General features: G+C 48.9%; 1 protein-coding gene across 2 annotated transcripts in view; it reads left to right on the top strand.

Moving 5' to 3' along the window:
- Positions 1–2,222: 2,222 nt before the first annotated feature.
- Positions 2,223–20,120, top strand: part of LOC128695142 (uncharacterized) — a 58,316-nt gene continuing 40,418 nt past the window's right edge. For both annotated transcript variants that reach the window (XM_053785597.2, XM_053785596.2), the window contains exon 1: positions 2,223–2,358. In XM_053785597.2, the coding sequence (XP_053641572.1) occupies positions 2,353–2,358 (6 nt within the window). In that variant the 5' untranslated portion in view covers positions 2,223–2,352. The remainder of the gene's footprint in view (positions 2,359–20,120) is intronic.

Raw genomic sequence — 20,120 nt, 5'->3', positions numbered from 1 at the left:
TGTGTGTGTGTGTGTGTGTGTGTGTGTGTGTGTGTGTGTGTGTGTGTGTGTGTGTGTGTGTGTGTATGTGTGTGTGTGTGTACTCACCTAATTGTGGTTGCAGGGGTCGAGACTCAGCTCCTGGCCCCGCCTCTTCACTGATCGCTACTGGGTCCTCTCTCTCTCTGCTTCCTGAGCTTTGTCATACCTCTTCTTAAAACTATGTATGGTTCCTGCCTCCACTACTTCACTTGCTAGGCTATTCCACTTGCTGACAACTCTATGACTGAAGAAATACTTCCTAACGTCCCTGTGACTTGTCTGAGTCTTCAGCTTCCAGTTGTGACCCCTTGTCCCTGTGTCCTCCCCTCTCTGGAACATCCTATCTCTGTCCACCTTGTCTATTCCCCGCAGTATATTGTATGTCGTTATCATGTCTCCCCTGACTCTTCTGTCCTCCAGTGTCGTCAGTCCGATTTCCCTTAACCTTTCCTCGTACGACATTCCCTTGAGCTCTGGGACTAGCCTTGTTGCAAACCTTTGTACTTTCTCTAACTTCCTGACGTGCTTGACCAGGTGTGGGTTCCAGACTGGTGCTGCATACTCCAGTATGGGCCTAACATACACAGTCTACAGTGTCTTGAACGATTCCTTATTAAGGTATCGGAACGCTATTCTCAGGTTTGCCAGGCGCCCGTATGCTGAAGCGGTTATTTGGTTGATCTGTGCCTCCGGTGATGTGCTCGGTGTTATGGTCACCCCAAGGTCTTTCTCCCTGAGTGAGGTCTGTAGTCTTTGTCCACCTAGCCTATACTCTGTCTGCGGTCTTCTTTGCCCCTCCCCAATCTTCATGACTTTGCATTTGGCTGGATTGAATTCGAGAAGCCGGTTACTGGACCACATGTCCAGCCTCTCCAGGTCTCTTTGCAGTCCTGCCTCATCCTCGTCCGATTTAATTCTTCTCATCAACTTCACGTCATCTGCGAACAGGGACACTTCAGAGTCTATTCCTTCCATCATGTCGTTCACATATATCAAAAATAGCACTGGTCCTAGAACTGACCCCTGTGGGACCCCGCTCGTAACAGGCGCCCACTGTGATACCTCTTCACGTACCATGACTCGTTGCTGCCTCCCTGTCAGGTATTCCCTTATCCATTGCAGTGCCCTCCCTTTTACATGCGCCTGATCCTCCAGCTTCTGCACTAATCTCTTGTGGGGAACTGTGTCAAAGGCCTTCCTGCAGTCTAGGAAAACGCAATCTACCCACCCCTCTCTCTCGTGTCTTACTTCTGTTACCTTGTCATAAAACTCCAGGAGGTTTGTGATACAAGATTTGCCTTCCATGAACCCATGCTGGTTTTCATTTATAATCTTGTTCCTTTCCAGGTGTTCGACCACTCTCCTCCTGATAATCTTCTCCATGACTTTGCACACAATACATGTCAGAGAGACAGGTCGGTAGTTTAGTGCCTCGTTTCTGTTTCCTTTCTTAAATATGGGGACTACATTAGCTGTCTTCCATTTCTCAGGTAGTTGCCCAGTTTCAAGGGATGTGTTGAAGATTGTGGTTAGAGGCACGCACAGCATCTCTGCTCCTTCTCTAAGGACCCATGGGGAGATGTTGTCCGGTCCCATCGCCTTTGAGGTGTCAAGGTCACTTAAGAGCTTCTTCACCTCCTCCTCAGTTGTGTGTGTGTGTGTGTGTGTGTGTGTGTGTGTGTGTTTATAAAAGAGAGGGTAAGAGTGAGAGTGTGAATGAGAGTGAGAAAGTGTGTGTATGATAATGTGAGGATGAGAAAGACAGACGTGCATGTGCGTATGAGAGAGAGAAAATGGATGCGTTGAGGGTGTGTGGAGAGGTCTAACATATCTTCCTTATAATTAAACGTGAACCTCATCTCAATGTTTTGTTTATTCTCTAAACAGACACATCGCTGCTGTCACATTTAAAACCTCAAAAGACAACATTACTAGACGAGGAGGTGAGCTCCAGCAGACGGAACATTGCCAGACACTTTGCTCCTTAAAGACATTCTTACAAGTAGCGACTTTGCGTTAGAATAGCGAGCTCTTAGGCACTCCACCAATCAGCGAGCAGGTGAGGGCGGGCCCACGGGTGCCTCCACCTTCCCCATTGGCTCCCCTGAGTGCCACGTCCCCATTGGCTCCTTGGAGGATCCGGGATCCTAGCCTACTTCCACATCTCCTAGGAGCTCCCTGAATTAAACGCTTAGACGACATAAATTTGCATATTTGAAAGGCTGGAACACCGGTTGGTATATAAAGAAAGTCATGCCCCCAAAAAAGATGCATTTACAGTGTAGCGTCTGAACGAGCAGGTTGTCTCCCCCTTGACACCACTCAGCCACCATGAAGGTAGGACCCAACACAGCCTCCAGCTGGGATATTTACCTAATCTCGTTGAAATCTCCGAGTGTAGGAGTGTCAAAGTGAGTGTAACAGTGTCATTCGGATACACCCAGAGTCTCGGACTGCATGCTTCTTCATACGGTCCACTAAGTGTCGAGTGCCGTGGCAGGTAACCCAGGGGGGTAAGGCCTGCCGTGACAGTTAACCCAAAGGGAAGTCCTCCTGTCAGTGCCCCTTTTTCCCTCAGTGATGTGTACCTCAGTGCCAAGTCTCGTTCGGCTGTGATATTGTTTTTTTTTTTTTTGCAAGGGATTAATGTACCGTGGTGAAACAAGTCAGTGAAACAGTGCTGCTGCAGTTATTTGTTGTGATAATTGAACGTTTCTCTGGACATTATCTCCGTTGTGGAAAAACACACTTATGTATAGTTCAGCACATTTATTACAGGAAACGTTTCGCCACGTGTGACTTCTTCAGTCCTAATACAGAGATAACTAAGATACGAGTATATATAATGGCAGGAGTCAGGTGGAAGGTCGCGTGGGTATAAGTAGTGGTGGTAGTAGTAGTAGTAGTAGTAGTCGTAGTGGTGGTGGTAGTAGGAGTCGTAGCAGTAGTAATGCGTGTTCCTGTGTAGTACGACCGTAGGTGATGCGTGTTCCTGTGTAGTACGAACGTAGGTGATGCGTGTTCCTGTGTAGTACGAACGTAGGTGATGCGTGTTCCTGTGTAGTACGAACGTAGGTGATGCGTGTTCCTGTGTAGTACGAACGTGGGTGATGCGTGTTCCTGTGTAGTACGAACGTAGGTGATGCGTGTTCCTGTGTAGTACGACCGTAGGTGATGCGTGTTCCTTTGTAGTACGACCGTAGGTGATGCGTGTTCCTGTGTAGTACGACCGCAGGTGATGCGTGTTCCTTTGTAGTACGACCGTAGGTGATGCGTGTTCCTGTGTAGTACGACCGTAGGTGATGCGTGTTCCTTTGTAGTACGACCGTAGGTGATGCGTGTTCCTGTGTAGTACGACCGCAGGTGATGCGTGTTCCTTTGTAATACGACCGTAGGTGATGCGTGTTCCTGTGTAGTACGACCGCAGGTGATGCGTGTTCCTGTGTAGTACGACCGTAGGTAATGCGTGTTCTGGGTGGTTTCCTAACCATTAGTCACTGGGAAATCAGGAAACATGCAGTCAGTTCATCTGCTATAAAACATATCCTCGTGGAATGTTTCTTGCCTTAATTTATAGCTTGATAAAACAACGGATTAGTAATGTGTGTGTGTGTGTGTGTGTGTGTGTGTGTGTGTGTGTGTGTGTGTGTGTGTGTGTGTGTGTGTGTGTGTGTATGTGGTAGTTTGTACTCAAGTACAGACTTGTGGCTTTAATGTATTGTAATGTACTCGAGTGCAAACTTGTATCTGTGATTCACACTAAGCTGTAACAAATGCTGTGTATAATAGTGGTGGTTCACTTCATATATGATGTTTACCTGGAGAGAGTTCCGGGGGTCAACGCCCCTGCGGCCCGGTCTGTGACCAGGCCTCCTGGTGGATCAGAGCCTGATCAACCAGGCTGTTGCTGCTGGCTGCACGCAAACCAATGTACGAGCCACAGCCCAGCTGGTCAGGAACTGACTTTAGGTGCTTGTTAGGTGAAAACTTTATTATAATTTTGTGTCTAATAAACACAGGGCCTTAACACAACTATTACCCGTGTTCCAGAGCTGACAATATTTAAGTTCGATAAGAGGATTGAAAGTTATAATTTACAAATGAAAAATATAATTAAATTATCTTAAGGCAAATATGATACACTCAAGTGTCAGTTGTGGGGTAGTTAGAGAAAAAGTCTCAATAAGTTTGGGTTTGGGTTGGAGACCAACTTTGCAAGACACTCACATTGATAGTACAGGAACCCTTACACCCACCACGCCCCTCGTGCCGCAAGAGCCTGTACACCCACCACGCCCCTCGTGCCGCAAGAGCCTGTACACCCACCACGCCCCTCGTGCCGCAAGAGCCTGTACACCCACCACGTCTCTCGTAGTGTAAAAGCCTGTACAACCACCACGCTCACTGCTCAGTTCGTCCGTGTCGGGGTCTGTGTTGCTTGGATGGGAGGTCAGAGGTCACAGAGTCGCGTAAGAGAAATGAGATCTGCGTGTTCGCGGAAATGAAAGAGAGAGGAAGAGAGACGGGGGGGGAGGGCAGAGTATTTGCTGACGTGCGTGTGTACCCGTAATTAACATGTCTTACGCTAAAAGCTTCTTCGTAGACTTTCACTTAATTATTTTATCAACAGTCACTCCTGCCTGGTTTAGGCTGGATGAGAAGCACTTCTCGGGTTGACAGCACCAGCTGATGTACACTTAACTAACTGTAAACTTCGCCAGAAGAACTAATGTCACACTCGGCGTCATGTACTGAAATGCGAAGAAAAATCATGAATTCAGAGAAAGCTCACTAACAAATGCTCAAGAAATGTCAAAGTATTTTATTTACAGTGACATATTACCAGTCATTCTGGAAAAAATACCCTGACTTTGCCTATTGTAAATAACCCATGGGCACTTTAACGGGTCTAAAATTCAACCATACCTTGACAATTTACTGGGTATTATTATCAGTAACTCGTAACTGCATATAAGATCCACTCTTTTTGACTAACTCGTGTTTGTGAAAAACATTACGATTGCTACCATATCATAAATTTGTAAACAGTCTGTTAGTACGAACTTGCTTAGCTACCAGAATGTTGTGGCCCGGTCCCTGGACCCATTATGTGCCGCTGTTATCTTTCGACTACCGTCCACAGTATGGGTGTGGGTTCACTACCACTTACACGATGTGTGGGAGGAAAACAACAGTTACGTGTGTAGAACAGACAGAAACACAGTCAGGGGCAGGAGGGGAGAATAAACAAGGTGGGGAGGGAAGGGGAGAAACAATCTAGCGTCTGGAACAGACACACAGTCAGGGGCAGGAGGGGAGAATAAACAAGGTGGGGAGGGAAGGGAAGAAACAATCTAGCATCTGGAACAGACACACAGTCAGGGGCAGGAGGGGAGAATAAACAAGGTGGGGAGGGAAGGGGAGAAACAATCTAGCGTCTGGAACAGACACAGTCAGGGGCAGGAGGGGAGAATAAACAAGGTGGGGAGGGAAGGGGAGAAACAATCTAGCGTCTGGAACAGACACAGTCAGGGGCAGGAGGGGAGAATAAACAAGGTGGGGAGGGAAGGGGAGAAACAATCTAGCGTCTGGAACAGAGGTGAAATAATTACGGTGAACAGGAAGTGTTGTCTCTGAACACTCTCCCCCCCTCACTAGGTACACTCGTGTACGTTCTTATGTTTGCACTCTTATTTGTCCATTCTCGAACATCGACTGTCATATGTACACATCTCACATGTACACAAGCACAAGTAAGCACCACTATTCCATCCAGTCCCAGGAGAAAGTGAAGCACTTATGTAATTAACACCACTATATCCTTTATGATAAAAATGAAATCTACATATCTGGGGGTTCACCCTACATATCTGGGGTCTGCCCTACATATCTGGGGTCTTGCCTGCAAATCTGAGGTCTAGCCTACATATATAGGGTCTAGCCTGCATATCTGGGGTCTGCCCTACATATCTGGGGTCTAGCCTACATATCTGGGGTCTTGCCTGCATATCTGGGGTCTAGCCTGCATATCTGGGGTCTAGCCTACATATCTGGGGTCTTGCCTGCATATCTGAGGTCTTGCCTGCATATCTGGGGTCTAGCCTGCATATCTGGGGTCTAGCCTACATATCTGGGGTCTAGTCTACATATCTGGGTTCCAGCCTACATATTTTGGTCCAGCCTACATACCTGGGGTCTACCCTACATGTCCGGGGTCTAGCCTAAATATCTGGGGGTCTCTCCTATATATCGTACTCCAACCTATGTATTTAAGGGTCCCGTTTTTCCACATTCTCCTAAATACATTTCACTCGTTGTTTACATAAAAAAAATCTCCGATATAGATGTCCCGTAGCTCAGTTGCTAGCGCACTCACCTCACACATTGAGGTCCGGGAGTCGATCCCCGGTACGGGTGGAGACATTAGGACGTGTTTCCTTAAGACACCTGCTGTCCATGTTCACCTGTTAGTAAAATAGGTACCTGGGTGTTTAGTCGACTGGTGTGGGTCGCATCCTCGGGACAAAACTGACCTAAAATGGGGAATAATTTAAACTCTGTGTGTATATACACTGATATCCACCACTCTATGTATATATGCTGAGAGACGTACACATCTGTGTTTATGTATGTGATTCACCACTTCCTTCCATTTTGTCCAGACAAAACACAAAGGTTGCAGTAATTTTGAACAACAGTTTAGTAGTAGTAGTAGTAGTAGTAGTAGTAGTAGTAGTAGTAGTAGTAGTAGTAGTAGTAGTAGTAGTAGTAGTAGTAGTAGTAGTAGTAGTAATAATAATATTAATAATAATAATAATAATAATAATAATAATAATAATAATAATAATAACTCTGCATGTACAAGGTATACAGGCCTGGCTGACATCAGTGACATACTACTATATAGAAAGCCGCTTGTTATGCTGAGCATTTCGGGCAAATTTTGTCAATTTTGTCCCCAGGATGCTTCCCACACCAGTCAACAAACACCCAGGTATCTATTTTACTACCAGGTGATCATGGCCAGCAGGTGTCTTAAGGAAACACGTCCTGATGTTTTTACCCCTACCGGGGATCGATCCCCGGAACTCAATGTGTGAGCTGAGTGTACTACCAATTATTTATTATTATTAAAGATTCGCCGGTATTCTCCCGGCCCGGGCCTTTTCCAAGTGGTGGCCCGGCCTTGACTCCCTCTTTAGGGAATGTCTGAGACCTAAGTCTCCCATGGGAGGAGGTACAAGTACCTCCTCATCTTTGGGACCAACTGTCCCCAGGCCTAGCTTCTCGTAGGGAGAACCTAGGCCTCTCTGGTCTGCCATCCCCGCCCCAAGGGGGTTATTGGGAATGACAGTCTTGTGAGCTGCAAGCTCGGGCTCAGGTACCTACCCTACCCTAGAAGGGCTGGGCATGGTGTCCATGCTACCAATTTTCATTTTCAAAATGTTAATCGCCTTCACTTTTATACGTGCTAAAATCTGCTGTTTTTATAATGGAAAAAAAATGGTTTCTAAAAAGGAGGACTGGAGCTGATGGAATGTTAAGATAATATAACTATTATAGATGATATACTGTAGTACATGTAGCAGGAGTAACTATTATAGATGATATACTGTAGTACATGTAACAGGAGTAACTATTATAGATGATATACTGTAGTACATGTAGCAGGAGTAACTATTATAGATGATATACTGTAGTACATGTAGCAGGAGTAACTATTATAGATGATATACTGTAGTACATGTGACAGGAGTAACTATTATAGATGATATACTGTAGTACATGTGACAGGAGTAACTATTATAGATGATATACTGTAGTACATGTAACAGGAGTAACTATTATAGATGATATACTGTAGTACATGTAACAGGAGTAACTATTATAGATGATATACTGTAGTACATGTAACAGGAGTAACTATTATAGATGATATACTGTAGTACATGTGACAGGAGTAACTATTATAGATGATATACTGTAGTACATGTAACAGGAGTAACTATTATAGATGATATACTGTAGTACATGTAGCAGGAGTAACTATTATAGATGATATACTGTAGTACATGTAGCAGGAGTAACTATTATAGATGATATACTGTAGTACATGTAACAAGAGTAACTATTATAGATGATATACTGTAGTACATGTAACAGGAGTAACTATTGTAGATAATATTATACGTGGCTGGGTAACTCTTGTAGTTAATACTCGCCAAACTGTGTTTGCGGGGGTCGAGTCATGGCTTTTGTGGCAGGCTTTCTCGGTATTCCTGCTTGGATCTTTACACGGAGACGATCACCACTGCAGCGAGCATATTGACTGATTTCCAACACTGGTACACCAGTGCTTACTAGACGATACTGTTGATCATCATCTGATAAATACCTCCCTAGATATAACCCTTTGTATATACCCTTCACTGGGTATATACACAGGGAGATGTATGTCACTCGGTGTATATACACTGAGAGATTGATTTATTCTCTGTTGACTGGTGGAGAACAGATATCGTGTTCTTAGGCTTAAAACCTCATTAACCATCAGACCAACCTGTGTTCTTCAGGTTCCCGTGGGTACAACTGATCATGTTCCTAAGGAATACATAACTTCCTCAGATATAACATGAAGCTCCTGGTATGCTCTTCAGGTTCCTCCGGGTACAGCTCGTCATGAGCTACCATGTGGATAGTAACACAGGGATCATCCGGGTACTTTCAACACTGTAAACATCTTAGGTAGTTTCTCCTTGGATGTGACCGACTACCCCGAAGATTTTCTACCCTCCTTTCTCCTCCCCTCCTTGGCATGTGGCACCGTGTCCCTCTTGTGTGCACCCAGTGTGCCACATATCCATGGGCGTCACTGTGTTGGCATGCGAACGTTCACGAGCGTTCTTGGTTGTGACTATTGACACACGAACGCACCACGGGAGCACACAGTCCTGCGAGCCACTGGGAGTGATACGAAGTGTGGGATCTCTCAGTGTATATATGCTGAGAGTTCACCTTAATCCCTATTTTAGAGATTACAGTATTCTTCACTGGGATGAGCAGGCTTTATTAAGCCTGAACGATCTTCATGTAGTCGATAGGCTTTAAACCCAAGTGAGTAACCAATCTGAGTGATGGGCCTCCTTAGATCTCATTACTAATCCTAACCAGGTCCATCATCCTTTCACTCGCCTCAGAACTCATTATCAACCCTGCCCGAGTTCTACGTCCTTTCACTTGCCTAATATCCTATGTCCTCCCTATCTCTCCCTCAGCCCCACCTTCTCCCCAACCCTTCCTATCTTAGGCTTATAATAAATATGTTGTTATCTGTCTGGCTCTGCCTAATGTTGAGCTACGTAGAGGGAGGAAGGGGGTGGGGGGGGGTGAGGTCCACCTTAAGACCAATTATTGTGTACATCTTCGCTGTTGTGTTAACCCTGACATTGTTTCTACCAGACAAGTCACTTCTTCCAAGCAATATTCTTCACCTAACGCCACTTCACTGATAATTCGTTGTGTTTTCTTATTTCATTAAAAAGTTCCCCCTAAATGAATCTACTTACATTTCCTACTCATTTCTGCAACATTGCAAGCTTCTGATGATGTGTTGATTACAACACGAAAGGCCTTGAGCTATCATTCAAGTCCCTCTGTGGCTGTTTTGCATGTCAGACATTTTTAATTTTTTAAATTAGGATTTTTTCAGTGCAATATCTTGAGAATGCCTCTTCTGATCAGCTTGAAACTCCTAACAAAAGTGTATCGTACGTAGTGGAAGGTACGAATTGGTTTGAGCTGTATATGTTCCAGTTTCCCAGTTCTAGTGAATAATTCATAAAGGTCTTCGTGTGATTACATGAGAATGCTTCTTTATATCGGCTTCAAACTTTCATCGCTGGTGTATCGTAAACAAAGATTCTCACTTCTCTTGGAATATACTGGTGACAGTCTGCCAAGTTTATTATAAACCGGGAAAATCATGTTTGTCCTCAAGCACTGCCACAAACTTTCAGTTTTAACATATTTAAAAATATTTTCTCTTACACGGTTTTAGATGTAAATAAGACAGAGGAGGCCAGATACAAGGTAGGGCAGGTACAAGGTAGGGCAGGTACAAGGTAGGGCAGGTACAAGGTAGGGCAGGTACAAGGTAGGGCAGGTACAAGGTAGGGCAGGTACAAGGTAGGACAGGTACAAGGTAGGGCAGGTACAAGGTAGGGCAGGTACAAGGTAGGGCAGGTACAAGGTACGGCAGGTACAAGGTAGGACAGGTACAAGGTAGGGCAGGTACAAGGTAGGGCAGGTACAAGGTAGGGCAGGTACAAGGTACGGCAGGTACAAGGTAGGACAAGTACAAGGTAGGGCAGGTACAATGTAGGACAAGTACAAGGTAGGGCAGGTACAATGTAGGACAAGTACAAGGTAGGGCAGGTACAAGGTAGGGCAGGTACAAGGTAGGGCAGGTACAAGGTAGGACAGGTACAAGGTAGGGCAGGTACAAGGTAGGGCAGGTACATGGTAGGGCAGGTACAAGGTAGGGCAGGTACAAGGTAGGGCAGGTACAAGGTAGGGCAGGTACAAGGTAGGGCAGGTACAAGGTAGGGCAGGTACAAGGTAGGGCAGGTACAAGGTAGGGCAGGTACAAGGTAGGGCAGGTACAAGGTAGGGCAGGTACAAGGTAGGGCAGGTACAAGATAGGGCAGGTACAAGGTAGGGCAGGTACAAGGTAGGGCAGGTACAAGGTAGGGCAGGTACAAGTTAGGGCAGGTACATGGTAGGGCAGGTACAAGGTAGGGCAGGTACAAGGTAGGACAGGTACAAGGTAGGGCAGGTACAAGGTAGGGCAGGTACAAGGTAGGGCAGGTACAAGGTAGGGCAGGTACATGGTAGGGCAGGTACAAGGTACAACAAGGTAGGGCAGGTACAAGGTAGGGCAGGTACATAGGGGCAGGTACAAGGTAGGGCAGGTACAAAGGGGCAGGTACAAGGTAGGGCAGGTACAAGCTAGGGAAGGTGCAAGGTAGGGCAGGTACAAGGTAGGGCAAGTACAAGGTAGGGCAGGTACAAGGTAGGGCAGGTACAAGGTAGGGCAGGTACAAGGTAGGGCAGGTACAAGGTAGGGCAGGTACAAGGTAGGGCAGGTACAAGGTAGGGCAAGTACAAGGTAGGGCAGGTACAAGGTACGGCAAGTACAAGGTAGGGCAGGTACAAGGTAGGGCAGGTACAAGGTAGGTAGGGCAAGTACAAGGTAGGCAAAGTACAAGGTAGGGCAGGTACAAGGTAGGGCAGGTACAAGGTAGGGCAGGTACAAGGTAGGGCAAGTACAAGGTAGGGCAGGTACAAGGTAGGGCAGGTACAAGGTAGGGCAAGTACAAGGTAGGGCAGGTACAAGGTAGGGCAAGTACAAGGTAGGGCAGGTACAAGGTAGGGCAGGTACAAGGTAGGGCAGGTACAAGGTAGGGCAAGTACAAGGTAGGGCAGGTACAAGGTAGGGCAAGTACAAGGTAGGGCAAGTACAAGGTAGGGCAGGTACAAGGTAGGGCAGGTACAAGGTAGGGCAAGTACAAGGTAGGGCAAGTACAAGGTAGGGCAGGTACAAGGTAGGGCAGGTACAAGGTAGGGCAGGTACAAGGTAGGGCAGGTACAAGGTAGGGCAGGTACAAGGTAGGGCAGGTACAAGGTAGGGCAGGTACAAGGTAGGGCAAGTACAAGGTAGGGCAGGTACAAGGTAGGACAAGTACAAGGTAGGGCAGGTACAAGGTAGGGCAAGTACAAGGTAGGGCAGGTACAAGGTAGGGCAGGTACAAGGTAGGGCAAGTACAAGGTAGGGCAGGTACAAGGTAGGGCAGGTACAAGGTAGGGCAGTACAAGGTAGGGCAGGTACAAGGTAGGGCAAGTACAAGGTACGGCAAGTACAAGGTAGGGCAGGTACATGGTAGGGCAGGTACAAGGTAGGGCAGGTACAAGGTAGGGCAGGTACAAGGTAGGGCAGGTACAAGGTAGGGCAGGTACAAGCTAGGGCAGGGTAGGGCAGGTACAAGGGGCAGGTACAAGGTAGGGCAGGTACAAGGTAGGGCAGGTACATAGTAGGGCAGGTACAAGGTAGGGCAGGTACAAGGTAGGGCAGGTACAAGGTAGGGCAGGTACAAGGTAGGGCAGGTACAAGCTAGGGAAGGTGCAAGGTAGGGCAGGTACAAGGTAGGGCAAGTACAAGGTAGGGAAGGGGGGGCAGGTACATGTAGGGCAGGTACAAGGTAGGGCAGGTACAAGGTAGGGCAGGTACAAGGTAGGGCAGGCACAAGGTAGGGCAGGTACAAGTAGGGCAGGTACAAGGTACAAGGGGGCAGGTACAAGGTAGAGCAGGTACAATGTAGGGCAACAAGGTACAAGGTACAAGGTAGGGCAGGTACAAGGTAGGGGTACAATGGTACAAGGTAGGCCAGGTACAAAGTAGGGCAGGTACAAGGTAGGGCAGGTACAAGGTAGGGCAGGTACAAGGTAGGGCAGGTACAAGGTGGGCAGGTACAAGGTAGGGGGGCAGGTACAAGGTAGGGTACAAGGTAGGGCAAGGTAGGGCAGGTACAAGGTAGGGCAGGTACAAGGTAGGGCAGGAACAAGGTAGGGTAGGTACAAGGTAGGGCAGGTACAACAATGATAGGGCAGGTACAAGGTAGGGCAGGTACAAGGTAGGGCAGGTACAAGGTAGGGCAGGTACAAGGTAGGCAAATACAAGGAAGGGCAGGTACAAGGGGGGCAATTACAAGGTAGGGCAGGTACAAGGTAGGGCAGGTACAAGGTAGGGCAGGTACAAGGTAGGGCAGGTACAAGGTAGGGCAGGTACAAGGTAGGGCAGGTACAAGGGGGGCAGGTACAAGGTAGGGCAGGTACAAGGTAGGGCAGGTACAAGGTAGGGCAGGTACAAGGTAGGGCAGGTACAAGGTAGGGCAGGTACAAGGTAGGGCAGGTACAATGTGGGCAGGTACAAGGTAGGACAGGTACAAGGGGGGCAGGTACAAGGTAGGGCAGGTACAAGGTAGGGCAGGTACAAGGTAGGGCAGGTACAAGGGGGGCAGGTACAAGGTAGGGCAGGTACAAGGTAGGGCAGGTACAAGATAGGGCAGTTACAATGTAGGACAAGTACAAGGTAGGGCAGGTACAAGGTAGGGCAGGTACAAGGTAGGGCAGGTACAAGGGGGGCCGGTGACAGTTAGGGCAGGTACAAGGTAGGGCAGGTACAAGGTAGGGCAGGTACAAGGTAGGGCAGGTACAAGGTAGGGCAGGTACAATGTAGGGCAGGTACAAGGAAGGGCAGGTACAAGGGGCAGTTACAAGGTAGGGCAGGTACAAGGTAGGCCAGGTACAAGGTAGGCCAGGTACAAGGTAGGGCAGGAACAGGTACAAGGTAGGGCAGGTACAAGGACAGGTACAAGGGGCAGGTACAGAGGCAGGTACAAGGGCAGGTACAAGGTAGAGCAGGTACAAGGTAGGGCAGGTACAAGGGGGGCAGGTACAAGGTAGGACAGGTACAAGAGGGGAGGTACAAGGTAGGGCAGGTACAAGGTAGAGCAGGTACAATGTAGGGCAGGTACAAGGTACGGCAGGTACAAGGTAGGGCAGGTACAAGGTGAGCAGGTACAAGGTAGGGCAGGTACAAGGGGGACAGGTACAAGGTAGGGCAGGTACAAGGTAGGGCAGGTACAAGGTAGGGCAGGTACAAGGTAGGGCAGGTACAAGGTAGGGCAGGTACAAGGTAGGGCAGGTACAAGGTAGAGCATGTACAAGGTAGGGCAGGTACAAGGTACAAGATAAGGCAGGTACAAGGTAGGGCAGGTACAAGGTAGGGCAGGTACAAGGAAGGGCAGGTACAAGGTACAAGGTAGGGCAGGTACAAGGTAGGGCAGGTACAAGGTACAAGGGGGCAGGTACAAGGTACGGCAGGTACAAGGTAGGGCAGGTACAAGGTACGGCAGGTACAAGGTAGGGCAGGTACAAGGTGAGCAGGGTAGGGCAGGTACAAAGGGGCAGGTACAAGGTAGGGCAGGTACAAGGTAGGGCAGGTACAAGGTAGGGCAGGTACAAGGTAGGGCAGGTACAAGGTAGGGCAGGTACAAGGTAGGGCAGCAGGTACAAGGTAGGGCAGGTACAAGGTAGGGCAGGTACAAGGTAGGGCAAGTACAAGGTTGCTCAGGTACAAGGTAGGGCAGGTACAATGTAGGGCAGGTACAAGGTAGGGCAGGTACAAGGCGGGCAGGTACAAGGTAGGGCAGGTACAAGGTAGGGCAGGTACAAGGTAGGGCAGGTACAAGGTAGGGCAGGTACAAGAAAGAGCAGGTACAATGTAGGACAGGTACAATGTAGGGCAGGTCCAAGGTAGGGCAGGTACAAGGTAGGGCAGGTACAAGGGGGGCAGGTACAAGGTAGGGCAGGTACAAGGTAGGGAAGGTACAAGGTAGGGCAGGTACAAGGTAGGGCAGGTACAATGTCGGGCAGGTACAAGGTAGGGCAGGTACAAGGTAGAGCAGGTACAAGGTAGGGCAGGTACAAGGGGGGCAGATACAAGGTAGGACAGGTACAAGAGGGGAGGTACAAGGTAGGGCAGGTACAAGGTAGGGCAGGTACAAGGTAGGGCAGGTACAAGGTACGGCAGGTACAAGGTAGGGCAGGTACAAGGTAGGGCAGGTACAAGGTAGGGCAGGTACAAGGTAGGGCAGGTACAAGGTAGGGCAGGTACAAGGTAGGGCAGGTACAAGTTAGGGCAACAAGGTAGGGCAGGTACAAGGTAGGGCAGGTACAAGGTAGGGCAGGTACAAGGTAGGGCAGGTACAAGGTAGGGCAGGTACAAGGTAGGGCAGGTACAAGGTAGGGCAGGTACAAGGTAGGACAGGTACAAGAGGGGAGGTACAAGGTAGGGCAGGTACAAGGTAGGGCAGGTACAAGGTACGGCAGGTACAAGGTAGGGCAGGTACAAGGTGAGCAGGTACAAGGTAGGGCAGGTACAAGGGGGGCAGGTACAAGGTAGGGCAGGTACAAGGTAGGGCAGGTACAAGGTAGGGCAGGTACAAGGTAGGGCAGGTACAAGGTAGGGCAGGTACAAGGTAGGGCAGGTACAAGGTAGGGCAGGTACAATGTAGGGCAGGTACAAGGTAGGGCAGATACAAAGGGGGCAGGTACAAGTTAGGGCAGGTACAAGGTAGGGCAGGTACAAGGTAGGGCAGGTACAAGAAAGGGCAGGTACAATGTAGGACAGGTACAAGGTAGGGCAGGTACAAGGTAGGGCAGGTACAAGGTAAGGCAGGTACAAGGGGGCAGGTACAACGTAGGGCAGGTACATGGTAGGGCAGGTACAAGGCAGGGCAGGTACAAGGTAGGGCAGGTACAAGGTAGGGCAGGTACAAGGTAGGGCAGGTACAAGGTAGGGCAGGTACAATGTAGGGCAGGTACAAGGTAGGGCAGGTACAAGGTAGGACAGGTACAAGAGGAGAGGTACAAGGTAGGGCACGTACAAGGTAGGGCAGGTACAAGGTAGGGAAGGTACAAGGTACGGCAGATACAAGGTAGGGCAGGTACAAGGTGGACAGGTACAAGGTAGGGCAGATACAATGTAGGGCAGGTACAAGGTAGGGCAGGTACAATGTAGGGCAGGTACAAGGTAGGGCAGGTACAAGGTAGGGCAGGTACAAGGGGGGCAGGTACAAGGTAGGGCAGGTACAAGGTAGGGCAGGTACAAGGTAGGGCAGGTACAAGGTAGGGCAGGTACAAGATAGGGCAGGTACAATGTAGGACAGGTACAAGGTAGGGCAGGTACAAGGTAGGGCAGGTACAAGGTAGGGCAGGTACAAGGGGGGCAGGTACAAGGTAGGGCAGGTACAAGGTAGGGCAGGTACAAGGTAGGGCAGGTACAAGGTAGGGCAGGTACAAGGGGGACAGTTACAAGGTAGGACAGGTACAAGAGGGGAGGTACAAGGTAGGGCAGGTACAAGGTAGGGCAGGTACAAGGTAATGCAGGTACAATGTAGGGCAGGTACAAGGTAGGGCAGGTACAAGGTATGGCAGGTACAAGTTGGGCAGGTACAAGGTAGGGCAGGTACAAGGTAGGGCAGGTACAAGGGGGCAGTTACAAGGTAGGGCAGGTACAAGGTAGGGCAGGTACAATGTAGGGCATGTACAAGGTAGGGCAGGTACAAGATAGGGCACGTACAAGGGAGGCTAGGTACAAGGTAGGGCATGAATAAGGGAGGCCAGGTACAAGGAAGGCCAGGTACAAGGAAGGCAGGTACAAGGAAGGCCAGGTACAAGGAAGGCCAGGTACAAGGAAGGCCAGGTACAAGGAAGGCCAGGTACAAAGGGGTCAGGTAAAACGGAGGGCACGTACAAGGGAGGACAGGTACAAGGTCCGGCAGGTACAATGGAGGGCAGGTACAAACGAGGGCAGGTACAACGTAGTGCACGTACAAGGGAGGGCAGGTACAAGGGAGGCCAGGTACAAGTGAGGCTAGGTACAAGGGAGGCCAGGTACAAGGTAGGGCAGGTACAAGGGAGGGCAGGTACAAGGTAGGGCAGGCACAGGGGAGGACAGATACAAGGGAGGGCAGGTACAAGGGAGGGCAGGTACAAGGGAGGGCAGTTGCAAGGGAGGGCAGGTACAAGGGAGGACAGGTACAAAAGAGAGCAGGTACAAGGTAAAGTAGGTACAAGGGAGGACAGGTACAAGGGAGGCCAGGTACAAGATAGGGCAGGTAAAAGGTAGGGCATGTACAAGGGAGGCCAGGTACAAGGAAGGCCAGGTACAAGGTAGGGCAGGTACAAGGGAGGCCAGGTACAAGGGAGGGCACGTATAAGGGAGGGCTGGTACTAGGGAGGGCAGGTACAAGTGAGGCCAGGTATAAGGTAGGGCAGGTATAAGGTAGGGCAGGTACAAGGGAGGCCAGGTACAAGGTACGGCAGGTACAATAGAGGTCAGGTACAACGAATGGCAGGTACAATGTAGGGCAGGTACAAGGGAGGGCAAGTACAAGGTAGGGCAGGTACAAGGAAGGCCAGGTAAGATAGGGCAGGTACAAGGGAGGGCAGGTACAAGGTAGGGTAGGTGCAAGGGAGGCCAGGTACAAGATGGGGCAGGTACAAGGGAGGGCAGGTACCAGGTAGGGCAGGTACAAGGGAGGCCAGGTACAAGGGAGGGCAGGTACAAGGGAGGGCAGGTACAAGGTAGGGCAGGTATAAGGGAGGGCAGATATGAGGTAGGGCATGTACAAGGGAGGCCAAGTACAAGGGAGGCCAGTTACAAGGGAGGCCATGTACAAGGGATGCCAGGTTCAAGGGGGCAGGTACAAGGTAGGGCAGGTACAGGGGAGGGCAGGTACAAGGGAGGGGAGGTACAAGGTAGGCCAGGTATAAGGGAGGCCAGGTACAAGATAGGGCAGGTTCAAGGTAGGGCAGGTTCAAGGGAGGGCAGGTATAAAGTAGGGTAGGTACAAGGGGGGCAGGCACAAGGTAGGGTAGGTACAAGAGAGGCCAGGTACAAATGAGGCCAGGTGCAAGGGAGGCCAGGTACCAGGTAGGGCAGGTACAAGGGAGGGCAGGTACAAGGTAGGGCACGTACAAGGGAGGCCAGGTACAAGGTAGGGCAGGTACAAGATAGGCCAGGTACAAGGGAGGCCAGGTACAAGGTAGGGCAGGTACAAGGTAGGACAGGTGCAGGGTAGGGCAGGTACAAGGTAGGGCAGGTACAAGGTAGGGCAGGTACAAGGGAGGGCAGGTACAAGGTAGGGAAGGTACAAGTTAGGGCAGGTACAAGGTAGGGCAGGTACAAGGGAGGGCAGGTACAAGGTGGGGGAGGTACAAGGTGGGGCAGGTACAAAGTAGGGCAGGTACAAGGTTGGGCAGGTTCTAGGTAGGGCAGGTACAAGGTAGGGCAGGTACAAGGTGGGGCAGGCTCTAGGTAGGGCAGGTACAAGGTAGGGCAGGTACAAGGTGGGGCAGGTACAAGGGAGGCCAGGTACAAGGTAGGGCAGGTACAGGGGAGGACAGGTACAAGGGAGGCCAGGTACAAGGTAGGGTAGGTACAAGGGAGGCCAGGTACAAGGTAAGGCAGGTACAAGGGAGGGCAGGTACAAATTAAGCCAGGTACAAGGGAGGTCAGGTACAAGGTCGGGCAGGTACAAGGGAGGGCATGTACAAGGTAGAGCAGGTACCAGTAACTGCAGGTACAATGTAGGGCATGTACAAGAGAGGCCAAGTACAAGGGAGGGCAGGTACAAGGTAGGCCAGGTACAAGGGAGGCCAGGTACAAGGTAGGGCAGGTACAAGGTAGGACAGGTGCAAGGTCGGGCAGGTACAAAGTAGGGCAGGTCCCAGGTAGGGCAGGTTCTAGGTAGGGCAGGTACAAGGTAGGGCAGGTACAAGGTTGGGCAGGTTCTAGGTAGGGCAGGTACAAGGTAGGGCAGGTGCAAGGTGGGGCAGGTACAAGGGAGGCCAGGTACAAGGTAGCGCAGGTACAGGGGAGGGCAGGTACAAAGGAGGTCAGGCTCTTGACAGGATTGATTTTACACCTACTGTGTCGTGGTACAGGATGTAGGGGGCCAGCAAGAGAAAGGGGCACTGTCTTTCACACCTGCCTATATTTTTCAAATCTGTCCTTGTTATCTTCCGTCTTGTCCATCAACCCAGTAATTTCACCTTCTTACAAGTCCTTGTTATTGAGAAGAGGCCTTAAGATTTGGCAGTATTATTTAAGAACTGTACCGCCTTGTTCATGGATATTTGGCAAATTCTAGAGAGAATAATGTCACTAGAAGTGTAAATATAACACTATCACACACACACACACACACACACACACACACACACACACACACACACACACACACACACACACACACACACACACACACACACACACACACACACACACACACACACACACACACACACATCTACCACTGTACCCAGGGCAGGAGTGGTAGCTTTCTACTAAACAACCACACACCTACCACAGTACCCAGGTGACTCTCCACACAGAGGGGCGGGAGAGGCAGCATCTTCACCACCTGCCAATAGAATGCCAATACCACTATTTGACGACTTTCATTCCCGATACATGGATCCTCGTGGCCCAGTTACCGAACACTGACACTGGCAGTGCCTGCTGTCACTTGCGCAAACCCACACGGATTTTGTATCGATCTGTTACGGGAGACACCAAAGATAATCACAGCAGTTATCTAAGACATTCCCAGTGCTGAATATTATTAAGAAGGGACGTTAATAATGCAGGCCATTCAAAAATATTCTCATCCGATTTAAAGTCTTTATTACCATTGAAGACTACAATGGTTACAGGTTAAGAAAGGCACGTGAGTAAACACTAGGACATATTAGAAAAAGTTTCGGTCTTGGGACCTTGATCAAGGTCCCAGGACCGAAACGTTTTCTAATAAATATGTACTAGTGTTTGCTCACGTATCTTAACCAATTTGTCGGTATTTATCACCGAGGTTTATACCAATAAATAAGTAGGAAGGTTTAGAAGCTTAGTGGAAAGCCACCAGTCATGTAGAGCATTTAGGGCTTTCCATTTATATTATTAATTACACGAAATTGTGCGGGGGTCGAACTGTGGTCCTTGTAACTACAGGTCCACAGATATAGTCTTCCTACTTGTAAACATAATTTCTGTCAATTTACGGACTGAGGTTCGAGTACCTCGTCCATCCTTATTTATTTATTGACATTTGTCTATTACAAGTTAATTTGAGTTCATAATGTCTATAACTTGTGGCTTTCAGTTTTTTTTTTTAAATTGAAAAATCAAGAAATATCAAGAAATGTTAAAATACCTAGAGAGTTCGTAAATGAAAATACAAAATCAAATTTTTGACTTTTTGAGAGCGAAATTTCGAAAATAATTTTGACAGTTGTAGCGGTGATTCTATCTTCAGTTTCTCTTTTTAACTGGCATAAAAATTGTGCTTAAATATCTACCAGGTAAAAAAAATTATGACTGCCAAGTTCTGCCCTTTTGTCATCCAGAAATTTTTGAGGCTTTAAGACAAGATTTTGAGAGTAAAAAAGTGTAACTCTAAAGTCAAGAATATTTC

This window comes from Cherax quadricarinatus, chromosome 35, assembly GCF_038502225.1.
Source record: "Cherax quadricarinatus isolate ZL_2023a chromosome 35, ASM3850222v1, whole genome shotgun sequence".
In the NCBI taxonomy this organism is placed as follows: Eukaryota; Metazoa; Arthropoda; class Malacostraca; order Decapoda; family Parastacidae; genus Cherax; species Cherax quadricarinatus.
This window is presented reverse-complemented; position numbering and strand designations above follow the sequence as displayed.